Genomic DNA, 16,889 nt, shown 5'->3' on the forward strand with positions numbered 1-16,889 from the left:
CAAAATATCTCAGGGTGATAAAGTAATTTTCTAAGTACATAATAAAGTGGACTTAAAATGGCATCTTAAAATCAGATGACCTAATTGTGTTTTTGACACCAGTAGTTGTAGTTGGGGAAGTCTTTCGGTTCTGATCTAGTTGTGCATGCCTCAGCTAAACTTATTGCCACCCCAGTTTTCAAGATTCACTACTGGTAGGGGAGATTTAATTTACTTTGCATGATTGGATATACAATTTCCTTTCAATCTGAGTTTAGACTACTTTTGAATAAATAGATAAAAATAGACCTAGATCAAAGAAAATCAATCAAATAAAATCCAAGTAAATATACATGGTTACATACTTTATGTAATTTATAAGTGGTGGCCAAATATTTTTTTCCAATTGATCCAGATCGGGTTCAAAAACACTTCCCACACAATCTACATCACAAGTTATTTAGATTAAAATAACATGTCACGCTACATCATTAGAAAATCACTTTTTCTTGCAGATGAAAATACTGTAACAATACCAAAGCATCTGTCTGGACTGCAAAATTAGCTGTAGAAGTTCACAGGAAAATTCCACAAACTTTACCAAAAGTTATATCAGACGGGTGTTGAAAGGCTTTAAGAAATAACTGCAAGTCATTGAAGCTCACAGTTCTGGACAAGCGTATAACCTTTTGAGGTCCATTGACACTAGAATAAAAGAGGCTGAGTCCACTCAGCTTTTGGCAGTGGTTGCATCTTCTTAAACTTTAAACTCCTGGTATCAAAGAGAGAAAAAAAAACATCCTGGGCTCTGATTGGTCAAATCCCAGCAGTTAGGATTCTGGTCTCAAAGGCAGTGTGGGTCTTCATTCATCACATCATTTAGGTGTGTGTTACTAAGTAGGTGCGAAATATGTGCACGTGCAACCAAAAATAAGTGTTTACCTCTGTACATTTCAAAAGGTCAGAGTGCAGCGTAATGATAAGGTCTTATCAGCTTCTGCTATATTATAAATTAACTCAAGCCATACATTAAAATCCAGCTTTTTGAACCTTTGTCCATCATGGCTTTTTACTACCACAAGCAGTCCTTGAGATTTGGATAGGTGGGCAGACAAGGTTCATTCCAACCCAAAGGTGCTGGTCTCCTCTACTGCGGTCAGCATCTTCTCATACAGCATTGAGAAGGACGGGTATGGTGGCAGGTCCAGCCGGTTGAAACAGGTATGAGCTCTGAAGAGAGACCACAGGAGTGATAACATACACTGGTTACCTCTTTCACTTAATACCGTTTCTATACAGAAGGCGTAGTGTGAGCAGCTCATTCCTTATTGCAAATATCAAATTCCATTGAAACAGGGAAACGGCTAACCTAACCTCTGTCGAACTACTGTTACAAAAATCACCTACCAGCATCTCTGAAGCTCACTATATCTCTTATAACTCTGTTTAATTTGTACCAAATCAGTACTGTTTATTCAGTACAAAAACAAAAAGTGGAAAAAAAACAATTCCAATAAATAGTCTACCAGAAATAGTCCGCCATAATCTCCTTGGCCAAATTACTGACTGTTGCCTGGTAACTCATTATGTTCCTTTTAACTTTGTATGTACTTTTGTACTCTTACTCAATTTTGGTGACTACTTTTACTTCTTTTTGAATACTTGTTTCTACAAAGTAACAGTACATTACTCTAGTACATTTTTGGATACTTTAGCCTAATTAAATCGTTTTAATTTTCGATAATTCGCATATTAATCATACTCCAAAATCACAGTAAAAATGATGACGCCATGAAGTTGTGACCAAAATCAAACCCTGATAGCAGTTTGTGCTTTCTGTGTTTACCTGGGCAGTGCTGTGACCTTCCCCCACTTCTCCACACAAAACCTGCGGGGTCCATTGCTGCCTCGCAGAGAAGCAAAGCCCTCATAAGGAATACTGGATGTACCGGTCACAAACTGAATAGGCAGAGGGGAAGGAGGGAGCCGGAGGGAGCCGGAGGGAGCCAGAGGGAGCCAGAGGGAGCCGGAGGGAGAGAGGAACAGAGATGGAAAAAGAGTATAAGAAGGCTAAAAAAAGAGGTGGCAAAATTCTTGTTGTACTTTAAAAACACACACAAACACACTTTGATAAATACCAGTACATACCAGACTTCAATCTTTTTGACTGACTGGTTGACAATCAATGTGAACACACACACACACACACACACACACACACACACACACACACACACACACACACACACACAGACAGACACACGTACCTGCAGGAGCCGTAGTCTCTGTTCGTTGTTGAACCTCTCCACTGCTGCCCAGAACCACCGGATTACAATATGGTTGTCATGGTAACCTAAACATAACACATTATGTCATGTAACTATTTAACTACTTTGGGTTGTTCCCCTTTTCCCCCTCCTGAGGTAGCTGATGACCAAAAGTCCTTCCCCATGGCTTCTCTAAACGTCTCCCACACCCGCTGCTTTGCTCCTTTTACGGCAGAGGCTGCAGCTTTTTTGGCTTGTTGGTACCATGCAACCGTCTCCGGAGTCCTCCAGGACATAACGTAACATATTCATCCTTAATTTGAAAGGCTTCCCTGAACACCGGTGTCCACCACGGTGTTCGAGGGTAGGGTCTTAGGGTCTCAAGGGACGGTAACCCTCAAACACACACACACACACACACACACACACACACACCACAGCTCCCCACCGCAACTTTAGCAGTGGAAGCTTTGAACATTGCCCAATGCTCAATGCCCCCAACCTCCACAGAAAAGCTTTGCCGGAGGTGTGAATTAAAGATCACTCGGACAGGGGCCTTCTCCAGTTCACCCACACCCACCTGGGATTACCAGGTCTATCCAGAGATTTCCCCCACCCCCAGACCCAACTCACCACCAGTTGGTGATCAGTTTGACATCTGTCTTCACTTGAGTGTACAAAACATGCGGCCTCAGATCAGACGATGCAATCACAAATTCGATCATCGACCGTCCCGACTTCATTCAGGGTCTCCAAGAAGGATGACAATATTCCGAGCTGCTGTTCGGTGCATATGCACAGACAACAGTCAGAGTTTTGTGTTTTTGCGTTTTAAAAGTCTGGTTGGCTGGACTCCATGGCAAACCCAGCCAACCAGGCGCTCGCTGACGAGCCCTCCATCTGGTCCTGGCGCCAGACAGGGGCCCTAGGCTTCCTTCAGGCAGGGTCAATTCTCCTCTTCCTCAAAAGACCTATGAATCAACATTCATAAGTCTTTTTGAACAATTCAACAAGTCTGGCCCTTTGCCTAAGACCACTTGTGCGTGAGACCACAGCGTCAGGCACCATGCACAAGTGGTGCCTAAGACTACTTGTGCGTGCACTTATGCTTGGAATCACAGCAGTGCGTTTCTGAGAGTGAATAGGGGAACACTGGAATGGATATTTGGCGTTATTGTAAACAAAGAGGAAACACAAAAAAAACAAAAAAACCTGAAACTGCTAATTAGATTCATTTTCTTATTAATCGAAAGTGGCGGAACGCCGTTCCAGATAATTTGGGTCCACTTTAACCCCTGGTTACTGCTGCATCGGTTTCTGATTTCCCATACTACGGAGCGGCCCGAGGCCCAAATCACAGAACACACGCGTGTTATGGGAATTTGCGTTAACTCATTATTATCGTTTATTTTGACAGTCATATCTTTTCATTCATTTTGTCTGATAAACAGCCCATTCATCCATCTTTTTTCCATACCTCCCCTGTACTCTGTGTTGTTCCTCCAGTCTGATAAGTCAATCTCAGCTGTGCCAGCGATCACCAGCTCCAGCTCCCTTGCATCAAACACTGATACTAGCCTGGCATCCACCACCTAGAAAACACACACACACACACACACACACACACACACAATACATATCATATAGTTTGGAAAAAGCATAAATATGTTCAAGCATCATAGTAGTATGTAGTTGTTGTGAGGTGTTAGATGTTAAATTATGTCACACTAAGCCATACTTCATAGAAACCTCTGACCAGGCTGTCAGTCTGCTGCACAACTCCTCTCTCTATCCTCCACTTCACCATCTGCTCAATGTATTCCTTTTTGTTCTTCTCTGACACAGGGATGTTGGCTCCGCCAGGCTTCAGCTCCCTTTCTGTTATCTATGGTAACACACACACAAAAAATTTATAAAAGGATCTTTTTTGTCAATTTCTTCTTTAAGACAAAGCAAAAACAAAAGACTTTTTTTATATAAGTCTCTCTGTCTTGCCACATATATGTGTATAAATGGAAACACACTCAGAGCCTAACCTGTCCGAAGACTTCTTCATTGACGGTGAAGGTGAGGTCCAGCATGTCTTCTATGTCGTTGTCCTTCATCCACTGAAGGGACTGGTGAAACTCCTCGTCCAGGTACTCCAGGTCACTCAGGTCACAGAGACTATATAGTGGGAAATGAGAGTAAGTGTGTGTGTGTGTGTGTGTGTGTGTGTGTGTGTGTGAGAGTGTGTGTGTGTGTGTGTGAGAGTGTGAGAGTGAGTCTGTCTGTCTGTCTGTGTGTGTGTGTAGAGACCTGTCGCAATCCAGGTCACATTAAACACACACTGGCTAAGAAGAGAAGCAAATGATTGCAAGAATACTCAACTTTATATACATGTCAAATGAGTTTAAAATAAGTTTAAAAAGTATGTGTTCTATGCATCTATGCTTTGTATATACACATACATGCGCAGTAGGCCTTTATAGAAGGGTCTGGTAAAGAAGGCATCCAGCAGGTACTGATGGATCAGAGCCAAACCCAGAATGCGACCACTGAACCGGAACCTGAAAAACACACACACACACACACACACACACACACACACACACACACACACACACACACACACACACACAAAGTTAATCAGGATACTAAAGATCATATCTGAGCTTTATTGTCTCTTGTATGTGTTACTGTGTGTGTACAGTAAACCTCACCATTCCTGGTGATTGTCTACAAAGGCAGACATGGGGCTGATCTGGACGGTGTAGGTGTCGTTGGCAGAATACTCAAATAACCCATAATAAGGGTTGAACAGCTCCCTGGAAACCAGGAAGAAAAACTCTCTGGAAGGCCCGCTGTAGTCCAACCTGCAACACACACATTTAGATCAATCCTTACTACATTACCATACATGTCAGTAGTTAATGTTGATGTGTTTTGGCAATGCGCTAACATGTAACAAACTAATCTAAAATGATTTGAGAGGAAGCAGGGAAATGCCATTATATTTATAGAATATTGCTGAATAATGAGTAGTGCTCCATGTTCTAATTATTGATAGCTTGATTGGTCACAGCAGTTCTATACAGATCAGAACTTGATCATTTGGAGTCTACATGTATATTAGAATTCTGTTTAGCCTAAAAATATGTTTAAAATGTTAACTTATGTTCAATAATTCTGTAGCATTCAGAATTTAGATTGGAGTCTATTGTGTCAATTGTTGTTCAGATGAAAAAGAAGAAGGTTTAAAACATCAACGTGACGCTGGCGGACATCGAAATGTTTTTTGCAGTGCTGGAAAAGATCTCAGCTGACTTGGAGGGTCCGAAGGAAATTTGCTGCTGTATCGTCTCGATGGAGACAAAACTCTCCAACTTACAGTTTTTTCCGATAGCTTACACAATAAAAGTGAATGGTTGGACAAAAGCATCAAAACCTTAACCTTTTGTAACCATGCCTTAAACAAAGGCAAAAGTACAAACACGTTTTCTATTTGCACTTTCCTTGCAATTCTGCAACACACGCAAAAACACTACACACTGATTACATTAGAAACTTTGTTTGACAATGAAAACTCTTGCAATCATTGGGAAAACACTTCCCTCTTCAAAATGCAAAACACTATTTAAAAATATCAACAAACCCAAACACATGATCACCTTGTGTGCTGCCATTAGTCTTCAAGGAGTTCTCCATCACCATGCCACTCTAGGTCCCTACAATACTTACACATATAATCACGTTTCTCGATGCACTACATAATGTGGACCACAGCTGCCCAGGTTTGTTGTCATCATCTGGGATAATGTTAGTTTCCACCAACCTCGTGATGTGAGTGAGGTGTTGTAGCCAGACCCTAACAGAAGGCGGGATCCGTAAACCATCCACCCCATCATTTACAAAACATTTTTTGTTTACCATTGCACTGTAATTTTAGTGCAATTATTTAGGGCCCGAGCGCCGACAGCAGCGAAGGCCCTATTGGAACTGAAGGAATTATTATTCTTTTTCTTATTACAGTTTTTGCCCATTGCTTACACACTAAAAATGAATGCTTAGACCAAAGCCTCAATACCTAAACTTCTTGTAGCATTCCTTAAACACAGTGTAACCATAGCTTTAACACATTGTCAAATTTGCACTTTGTTTGCAATTCTTTAACACACTTATTGCGAAACACTACACACGTTTTCTTACATTAGACACTTGTTCAAAAACGAAATCTTCTGTTGTCATTGGGAAAACACTCTGTTCAAAATGCAAAACTCATCTGGCAATTGTAGGCACTTACATACAGACCTGAAAACACTTGCACAGAAAACAGAACACCAGTCGGTCTTAGCACTACAAATAGGCCTCAGGTAAGCCATTTTGAGAACTTTGCAAGCATGGAGGCAATGAGAGTCAGAGTAAGAGGAGGACAAAGAGAGAGAGAGAGAGAGAGAGAGGGGAGTCGGACATGGAAGAGACATCGCCTGTGATGTTGACGAGGTCTTGTGGCCAGATCCCCACCACACACACACGTGCACGCACACGCACGCACACACACAAAACAATACTGTTATTCGCACTATTACAGATGTAGCTCTTTTTAGGTCCAAACTTAAAACGTATCTGTTTAGTCTGGCTTTTAATACGTAGCAGTGGTGTGACAATTTCATTCTTCTGTTTCTTTGTAACTATTTCTGATTTTACTGTTTTCTATGTTCTTTCTTTCTATTGTATATGTGTTTTTTATTCTTGGTTTTGATCACTTTGGATACCTGCTGGTTGCTGTAAAGTGCAGTTTTTTTTTCCAATAGCAGTTTACAGTATCCAGTAATATTTTTTTTTTTACTTTTGTTTTGTTGCTAAATTTGATGATTTGTGATTCTATTTCTCTTTATTTCTGTAAAAAATTTTGTTTTTTGTAAAAACTCTTCTTTGGTTACTGCAGAAATTCTACTTTTGAGTTTTACATAAGACTGAGTCTGAGGAAATGACAATAAAAATAGAAACACAAAGACTGCAGTGTTTTATATAAAGCCCATCAGTGTGTTGCTGGTGATATGAAAGAGTAATTCAAATGGTGCTTGTGTGTATGATATTGTTGCAAGAATTTCATTTTTAGAAAGGAGTGTTAAGTTTTGATTGCAGTGTTTCATTTTGGCATAGATGTGAGTTGTTAATCTCCAAGTGCTATGTCTGATTGGCTTGTGTGTAGAGTTTTGACGTAATGAGCCAAATTCTGCAAAAAGTGTGTAAGCAATAGGCAAAAATTATTATAATTATAGTATTCTTTATCCGGCAAATTAATCGCCTTTTTGAGGGGCTTAACATACTTAAAAACTCACCAAGATTGGCAGTCGCATCAAGTCTGGTGAAAATTTACGTATTTTAAGGGTTTTGGGAATAGGCGCACAAAAATGGCTCGCTAGCGCCCCCTACAAAATTAAAAAAAATTGAGCCCCTGCAGTACATTTAACGTAGACTCACAAAACTTGGTACACATATGTAGCATGTCAAGACATACAAAAAAACACAACAGGAACAACAGGAAGTCCGCCATTTTGAATTGAAATTTCGAAATTAGTGCGATTTTGGCCATTTCCACATGTCGTACTTTAACAAGCACCTCCTAGAGATTTAATCCGATTAACTTCAAATTTGGTCTGTGCCATCTTAAGACCTTGGCAAAACTTTTCAGGATTCATAAAGACTCTAACTCCGAGGACATTTACCGGACAAAAATGACTCAAAGTCAGTGCCCCCTAGTGGCAACAGGAAGTAGGCCTAAAAGTCAAGGTGTTATACTTGAACGAACTCTTCCTAGAGATTTCATCCGATGGACTTCAAATTCGGTCTGTACCATCTCAACAACTTAAAGATGAAAAGTTATTAAAAGAAAAACTTTTCATCAAACGGTGTGGGCATGGCGTGGCGGCCATTTTGAGTGTTTAGTGATGAACGAGAAAATGTACATTGTGATATCTGCTTGAAATTTCCCACAATTAACAAGAGTCCAGGCCTGAGGACATTTACAGGCCAATATTGACTTTTCGTCATAGCGCCCCCCGCTGGCAACAGGAAATCAGCCTTATATGACAAACATCATCCGATTTACATGAAAGTTATGTGTGGTCTACATGTGATACTGAGCCGCCCCCTATACTTTAACCACGCCCACGTACTCAGGCCACGCCCCTTTCATAACATTTGAACCGTTTAAGGTAGAGTCTTGTGTGAGGTGTCATTGAACTCAGCCGTTCCCTTTTCATTGGTGATGATTTGCAGTGTCTGAGTGCAAATGCACGGTCGCAAAGAGCGGCGTCCACCAGTAACCCCGACATGCGCAGAGACGCGAGGGCCCCTCCAACGCTGCTTGCAGCTTTAATTTTAATTGTTTTTTGTTTACAGTAAAATATTGTATTGATTACTGTACTGTAATTCTACTTTTCTTTGTGTTGTCAAAAACTGTAATCACTAGACTAAATGAGATTGAGAAGTGGGTGGAAAATCTTGAAGCAGCCGAAAGAGAAGGGCATGCTCATCCACCAGCTAGCAAGAAAGAGTTCGACCTGCTCTGGGAAAAAATATAAGAGTTGAAAATAGAATCACCAGCCAGCAGTTTTTGGCAAAAGAGAGACCCAGATCCATTCTGGTGAGGTTTTTGAGATCATCGGATAGGGACTTGGTGCTGCGGGCGGCGAGAAACAAGGGCAAGCTGACTTGGTGAAATAACAACAAAATGCTATTTCCGGACTACTCCAGAGCAACACAGATGAAGTGTGACAAAGAGTGCAAGAAAAAAATGCATGAGCGAGAGGTGAGATTCAGAATGCTATATCCTGCTAAGCTCAAAATCGACACCAAGGATCGAGTTAAGACATTAGAATACCCACAAAGGGCAAAGGCATTTATAGATACTATGGAGTAATGATGATGATGATGATGTGCAGTGCACGGGAGGCAGAGTGAGTGGATTGAGTACAGATCACGGACCGTTTTGTTGGGGTGCCCAGATAGCTCAGTTGGTAATGCGGGCACCCACATAAAGAGGTTTACTTCTCGACGCAGCGGGCCCAGGTTCGACTCCGACCTGCGGCCCTTTGCTGCATGTCATTCCCCCTCTCTCTCCCCTTTCATTTCTTCAGCTGTCCTGTCAATAAAGGCCTAAAAATGCCCCAAAAATAATCTTTGAAAAATAATAATGCCTTTTAGGCCTTTATTAACTCGCCGTAGAAAAAAGTAGTAAAGAAGGCAGGATATCTTATATATTTACCACGATAAGGAGCAGGAAAATAGCCTTTGTCTCGGTTTGTCTACATATGATGAAAGTTTTTTTCCCGCACTTAACCAATTAATTGCTTTCTCTCAATGAATATTCACTAATTATAGGGGGAGACATGAATGCAGTACTAGATTTAAATCAGGATAGATCAGGGGTCAATCACACAAAGGCCCAAAAACATACATCAGACACGTTTAGAGCAGTTGTGGAATCCCACCATCTTACAGATACATGGAGGACGCACAACCCTACTAGCAAGGATTACACCTTCTTTTCCACACGTCACCTCACCCACTCCCGCATTGATTATATTTTGTGCTCCAGTGAGCTTAAGGCAATGTTCCACACGATAGCAATAGAACCAGCAATTCTGTCTGATCACAATGCGCTGATAACCACATTCCATTGTGATATGTTAGGAGAAAGATCTAGGAGGTGGCAATTTAATGATTCCCTTCTCCAGAACACAGTTTTTGATGTAGAATTTAGAGCCAAACTGGCTGAGTTTATATCAATCAATGCAGACTCAGTTTCTGACCCTGCATTTATTTGGCAGGCAACTTAAGGATTTATTAGAGACTCCACATCTTCCTTCGCGGTCAACTTGAAGAGGAAAAGAGAGGCAAAGATTGCGGAATTGGAAAAACGCTCCAACACTTTAGAGCAGTCTCTTAAGACTTGTTTTTCTAAATCTACACATACTCTTTTAGTCACAAGTTGAACAAAGCTAAATGATCTGCTAAGGACAGCTGAATTGAAAATGCACAGAGTGAAGCAAAATTATTATTTTGATGGCTGTAAACCAAGCAAATTGCTTGCTCTTAAATTAAAACAAAGCAAATCCAGAGCTACTATCAACAGCATCCGCACAGACCGAGGTATCTCAACAAATCCTAAAGATATCAGCGCCACTTTTCATCCTTCTATTCAAAGTTGTATGAGTCCTCCTGCAACCCAGATCCGACACAGTGCCAGGAGTTCAAAACCTGCCTCTTCTTGACCCAGAGGAGGTAGAAGAACTGGGTCAACCTATAACGTTAGAGGAACTCAGCATTAAAAACAGTTAAAAAGGGAAGACGCCAGGGTTGGATGGAATTCCATCAGAACTTCTTTTACAGTATTTTGACATATTAGGACCTACCATTTTACCAGCTTAAACCTCAGCCATAGAGATGGGTACTTTTCACCATCAAACCAACACAGCGCTAATTTCCGTTATACCCAAAAAGGGCAAAGATCTTACGGATTGCTCAAATTTCAGCCCATCAGCCTCATCGGGACTGATATTAAAGGAGAACTCCGGGCAATTTTTACGTTAATCTTGATCGCTATAAGTACGTGAGTACTGTCGATAGCAAAAAAAACGAGCCAAATCGGTGCTAGCAATATGGACCTGCTGCAGCTAATGCCGAGAGCTCCAACTTAGCTAAAACGGCAGTTTTGGGGGCATATCATAAAGAGTGCCTTTGTGCCTCTTTAACAGACACAAAATGCGATTAAAATGTCTGTGCAACATGAACAGGGCCCTTACATGACAACAAGATGCATTTTCAACTCAGACATTGTTTAAATTCACTTACCCTGTTAGCTGCTAGCTGCCGTCTGGGATGAGTGAGTGTGTTCAGCCAGGCTTCAGTAATAATCATCAAGCAGCAGTTCTGTGTATATTTGTAGCATTATTGTTACCTATTCCAAACACTGTTGAATAGTTATAAGTTATAGTATATAGCAACTAACACTCTCAGTGTAGTTTTGGTATAGGCCTACAATATATCTAATCCCCATGTTCAGGTACAGCAAGTAGCCTACCTTATCTCTGAAAGTGTTGTCAGTAATACTCTGTACTGTTTTATAATTACATGTTTGTGTAATTTGGGGTTTCTGTAGCTAGTGACATTTCATTATTTTTATTTTATTTTCAATGCAGATGTAATGGCATTGTACATTTTTTGTTTTTATTTGAAGGCTGAGGCTTCATTAATAAACACAACCAATGATGTCGCACACGGCTAGGGACGAATGGCCGGATGATGGGCCTATTTGGGAGAAAGTCCACAAGTGTTTTTTAGCCCCAGTCCGTCCCTGGTTATTACCTATTTATTTATTACCTCTTTATTATGACACTGTTACCCCACTATTACCATCTTATTACTATGGTGTAATATAAAGTGCTAGCCTGATGTGATAGGATGTCGAGTTCCTACTGACCCGATTGTTTTGTTACTTAATGACGACTCTAAATTACACCTGCTTGGGAGACAGAGGAAAATTTGGCTAGCCGGCTCAACTGCAACCAAGAAAATGATAACTCAACGCTAGCTCCCCCCTCACTTGCTTTGTATAAAGCAGTGGTTGGCGTATTTTGTAGACATAGTTATGCTTGAGCTCTCAGCAAGCTCTACAGCAAGGATTAACAAAGCCAAATCATCAACTAACCCAGCCTATGGGAAAGCGCAACAGCACAAATATCAGACTTAATAAACTAAACTAAAAAGAGCGTGATTAGGCAAGGTGTGGTTTCTGTTTGTTTGTTTGTTTGTTTTGTCTTCCTCGAGACTGCAGAGGGTGGGGGGTGGGAGAAGGTTTTTGTTCTTGTTCAATTTGTGTTTCTCTGTTCTGTGCACCATCTGATATTACCTGTCACACATTGTGGAATTTGTTTTGTATGTCTGAAGGTGCTAATAAAAAGTTGATTGCAAAAAAAAAAAGGAGTGGACTGAGTACTGCACCTTGTGGGACACCGGCTTCGGGAATGATAGGGGTGGATATCTATGTGATCTCTTCAATATGTCTTTGTCTACCTATGAATTACCTAGTATCTGGAAATGTTCACGCATTACTCTCTTACATAAAGGAGGCAATGTCGTTAAAGTGTTTGAAAAATTAATTTATAATCAACTGTCATGCTATCTTAATGAAAACAATATCCTTTCACCTTTTCAGTCTGGCTTTCGTTCAAATCACTCTACCATTATTGCACTGCTAAAACTAACCAACGATATTCTCACTGCCTCGAACACTTCTGAACTAACTGGTGCTATTTTCATTGATTTGACAAAGGCTTTTGACTTGGTCAGTCATTACATTCTTCTGGATAAACTTCACGCTATTGGCCTTTCACACACTGCATTACTCTGGTTTAATTCATACCTTCACAATAGAAAACAATGTGTTGTTATTAATGGAAACAAATCTGACACTAACTCAACAGTATGGTGTGCCTCAAGGATCAACGCTTGGTCCACTTCTTTTCTCCATATTTATTAATGATCTTCCCTCTATTTGTAAGTGTTCTGTTCAGCTTTATGCTGATGATACGGTTATATCTACTTCACATACAAATTTAGTACAGATTGAAGCAGTTTTACAGTCTGATTTTAATAACTTACAACACTGGCTTGCAGTTAATAAGTTACTCCTCAATAAAACTAAAACACATACTATGATTTTTGGCACTTGACAGAATATCAAACTCAAATGCAAAACACATTCATGTCGTATTTCCTGTCTGGATGGCACTACATTGCAGAAAGTTGACCATATCAAATACCTGGGCCTATACTTTGACTCTTTTAACTACCATATTAATCACATTGTACATAAATTGAATTATAGTCTTAGTCTCCTTTTCCGTTCCAGAAACGAAAAAAAGTTTTCCACTTAAGGTCAGAAAAAAAATTGCTCTTCAACTTATATTGCCAATAATGGATTATGCTGATTCTGTGTATTGCATTGCTTCGAATACCTCTCTTGCTCCTCTTACTAGAGTTTATAATAGATTGTGTAGATGCATTCTTAACTGCTCATTCACAACTCATCACTGTACAATGTATGCACTTCTTGACTTGCCCACACCATATATAAGAAAACAGATTCATTGGTTGCACTTTGTGAACACAAGTGTGTTCATTTCAACTATCCTTTTTTTTTTAAACAGTTTTTGGTTCCTTTTACCTCCACTCATCATTTAAGACATACTGTACAGCTTTTCTTTTCAGAACCTAATGACTCTAAGTCCATATCAAAAAAAGCTTTTATGTTTAAAGCACCTTCTGACTGGAATAACTTACCAGTAAATATTCGTTCCATTTCATCTTTCAGACTGTTTAAACATGCCTTGGCAACTCACTTTCATACTAACTGTACATGTAGACTTTAACACTCTCCAATTTCATCTCATTCCTCACTCTTCTCTATTGAACCACTTAATCTCACTGACATTCTACAGTGACGCTTGGCTATATTTTGAATGATCATTATTCCCTGTTATTTATTATGTTGTAACTGTAGGCTCTGTGTGTTTTTTTGTTTTTGTTTGTTGTTGTCTGTTTTGAGTTTGTTGTTGTTTGGTTATTTGTTTCTATATCTATTAATATGGTCCAGTTCTTCAGCCTCGAAGGCACCAGAATGTTTAGATAAGGTGTTGATGAAATATGGGAAAGGTCATGAAGCTTCTGGGTATTATTCTATGCTGATTCAGAACCTAGGGGATGGAGCCTGGTCAGCCCTCAAGAAGACATTGGAAAAGGATCTGATTATTACACTGGATAATGACTAGACAGAATTTGTAGGAATATTAAAACTATGTCACATGTTGTAAGGGTGCACCTCATTCAGTTTAAGATTATGCATTGCTTCTATTGGACTCTCTCCAGATTGTTTAGACATGGATTGAAAGACACACCAAAGTGTTGGAAATGCAAGACAGAGGATGGCCAATTACTTTATGTCCTATGGTCCTGTGAGATGGTAAGCAGGAATTTTGGACCGGGATTTGTTCTAGGAGATGGGTCAATACTAAGCGGGATGGAAAAAAAAGTTGAATTGAATTGAATTGATAGATAAGCACATAAGAAGCTGGGTACAAATTAGTTTAATGATGCCATTCAGATTATTTTAAGAGGATGGAGGAATGAAGGAGTGCCTTCAATCCAGGAGTGTGCTTGTGAGATGTCTAGAGTGGCAGCGTTTGAAAAAATGTCATATTAAACGGTTTTGAATGTCTACACTAGGAAATGGGGAAAGTATCTGAGATTTCTGGAGGGCTCCTAAAAAGCCAGGTGCTGTGGAGAGGCGTATACTATGTGCTTATTGTTTTGCCATATATATATGTTTATTTGGTTTACAGCTGTCTATTTTGTCATTATTTTATTGTGGGGGGGGGTTTAAGGTGGAGGGGGATGTGTTAATGGTGTTAGTTTTATGTTCTGCATCTTGTTATGAATTGAAAATAAAAACTGTTAATCATAAAAAAATCATATATAAGCCAGATAGTCCAGGAAATGAGCTATGGTGCACACCTCCCACATACTCACCCTTCCTCCCCAATGAAGCTGACGTAGAGCTTGCTGCGCTGCAGGTCTTTACGGGAATAGCACATGATCTGGTTGAAAGCATCTTCCAGCAGATGGTCACGACGGATGATCAACCTGAGACACAATCACAAACAAGTAAGTGGACAGACAGACACATACAATTGTGTAAGCACAAAACAATTAGAAGAAAGGTCTGTCTTCAAACAAACACATTACACCTACTTTAGCTTCCCCGGTCCTTGGCCGTAGCCTTTAGTTTCCAGTTTTCTGTAGAAGTTGCGCAGTTTGGCTTCAAAATCTCTCTTGTAAGGTGCTGGGGCTCTGGCATTAGCTCTCTGAGTACCTACAGGCAGAGAGAAAGAGAAAGGTTTTACTCCTTTACTGCACTGGGATATGTCAGTAATCGGGACAGGTCAGTGCATTCCAGTGGTTATTTTGTGATGCCAAAAAAATTATGTCTGTGTGTGACTGGACTCTCAGGGCCCATTTTTAACGATCTAAGCGCACGGCGTGAAGCACCTGGCGCAGGTGCGTTTAGGGCGTGTACGAATCCACTTGTGCTACTTTAACAGCGGAAAAAAGGCTCCGTGAGCCAGGCGCATGGTTCAAAAGGGTTGTACTTAGTGTAGTATTAATCATAGGTGTGTTTTGGGCATAACATGCAATAAACCAATCAGAGTGTCATCTTCTATTCCCTTTAAAAGCCAGGTAAGTTTGTACCTTGGCGCATTGCTATTATAATGGCGGATTTGCTAAGCAGGAAGGAGAGATTTTCAGGAGAAGAAACTGCTCGTGCGTGAAGTGAAAGCGCGCGAGCACAATGCCACCAAAACTCCATGAGGTGAAGCAGGCGTTAAAATAACAATGAAATGCTGTGTTATTGACTTTAGACCAGGTTTTTATTGGTCAGTGGCGCGATCACTTTCCGCTGCCTCAAGATAGCAATATGCCAAGAATGCACCTGAACACACCTCCCTGTAAGACGAGCATGCCCATGGGCGCACAGATGGGTGCAGGTGCATTTGCTATTTAAAAGACGTGGGCGCTGGATGGGAAATTCACAACTGCATCGGTTTTAAACTAGCAAAGACACTTGCGTCGGGCTTTGCGCTGCACCGAGTGCAAGATAGGGCATTAAGTCTCTTACCAGGCGAGCTCTGTGGGGAGGAGACAGGGGATCCCCGAGGTGACTGGCAGTAGCTGGGGTGAAGTAAGGCGTGAGGAGGCACATAGGACATTATTTCATCTTCAAACAGACTGCAGAGGGGAGAGAGGAGGAGAGACAGAGCAATTTAGCATCGCAGCTAACATGCGCCATGCTCAATTTATAAATTCAGAATCCAAAATTCGACATTAAAAAAATCAATATACCAAATTCAGATGCAAAATACAATGTATTAAATGTATATGTAATGTATTCAACTAACATATGTTCAACTTCCTCAAATTCAACAGGCCAAATTCAGCTGCAAAATGTAATGTTTAAAATTCAGTGTTAACATCCGGGAACCCAAGGAAAAGCAATCGATTCTAGAATCTAGATCGGTAGTTTGCCATAGTAGTTGCAGCAAACAACTATTTTGTCTGCTATTTCATCACTAAATTCACTTTTGAGACTTTTTTATGCGAGAAATCGAATGGGCAGTTTTACGAAAATTGATGGCCAACATTTGCGCTGATGTTGTCGGACTTGAGAAGCTCCAGTCTGATGTGACAGCCAGCTGGTGGCGGCCAGGATCGCTCCCTTGTCGGCTGACCAACATACCTGCCAACACTCCCGTTTTTCCCGGGTTTCTCCCGTTTTTTAGCCCTATCTCCCGGAACCCTCCCGGTTTATTATTTCTCCCGGGAAACTCCCATAATTTGCATGGCCCAAACTTCTTTATAAATAATTGGACCAACATATTTGTCTAATGTTGACCAGTTGCCAGATCTTGTATGAAATGAATCTTATTCACATAATCCACACACCATATACAATTTTCAACCCATTTGCCACCTCAACCTGGCAACCTATAACCCAGTTGCGCAGTTGATCTCTGTGCAAGCTTCACGGAAAGATCAGAC

The 16,889-nt window shown here is 40.6% G+C and overlaps 1 protein-coding gene across 3 annotated transcripts in view; it reads right to left on the reverse strand.

The window, feature by feature from the left end:
- Window positions 1–424: 424 nt before the first annotated feature.
- Window positions 425–16,889, reverse strand: part of hecw2b (HECT, C2 and WW domain containing E3 ubiquitin protein ligase 2b) — a 132,051-nt gene continuing 115,586 nt past the window's right edge. For all 3 annotated transcript variants that reach the window (XM_035998791.1, XM_031292271.2, XM_031292265.2), the window contains 11 exons: window positions 15,970–16,079; window positions 15,045–15,165; window positions 14,823–14,936; window positions 4,949–5,101; window positions 4,697–4,795; window positions 4,283–4,412; window positions 3,985–4,131; window positions 3,724–3,838; window positions 2,247–2,332; window positions 1,826–1,938; window positions 425–1,209 (listed from right to left, as the gene is read on the reverse strand). In XM_035998791.1, the coding sequence (XP_035854684.1) occupies window positions 1,098–1,209; window positions 1,826–1,938; window positions 2,247–2,332; window positions 3,724–3,838; window positions 3,985–4,131; window positions 4,283–4,412; window positions 4,697–4,795; window positions 4,949–5,101; window positions 14,823–14,936; window positions 15,045–15,165; window positions 15,970–16,079 (1,300 nt within the window). In that variant the 3' untranslated portion in view covers window positions 425–1,097. The remainder of the gene's footprint in view (window positions 1,210–1,825; window positions 1,939–2,246; window positions 2,333–3,723; window positions 3,839–3,984; window positions 4,132–4,282; window positions 4,413–4,696; window positions 4,796–4,948; window positions 5,102–14,822; window positions 14,937–15,044; window positions 15,166–15,969; window positions 16,080–16,889) is intronic.

Source organism: Sander lucioperca, chromosome 24, assembly GCF_008315115.2.
Source record: "Sander lucioperca isolate FBNREF2018 chromosome 24, SLUC_FBN_1.2, whole genome shotgun sequence".
Taxonomy (NCBI): Eukaryota; Metazoa; Chordata; class Actinopteri; order Perciformes; family Percidae; genus Sander; species Sander lucioperca.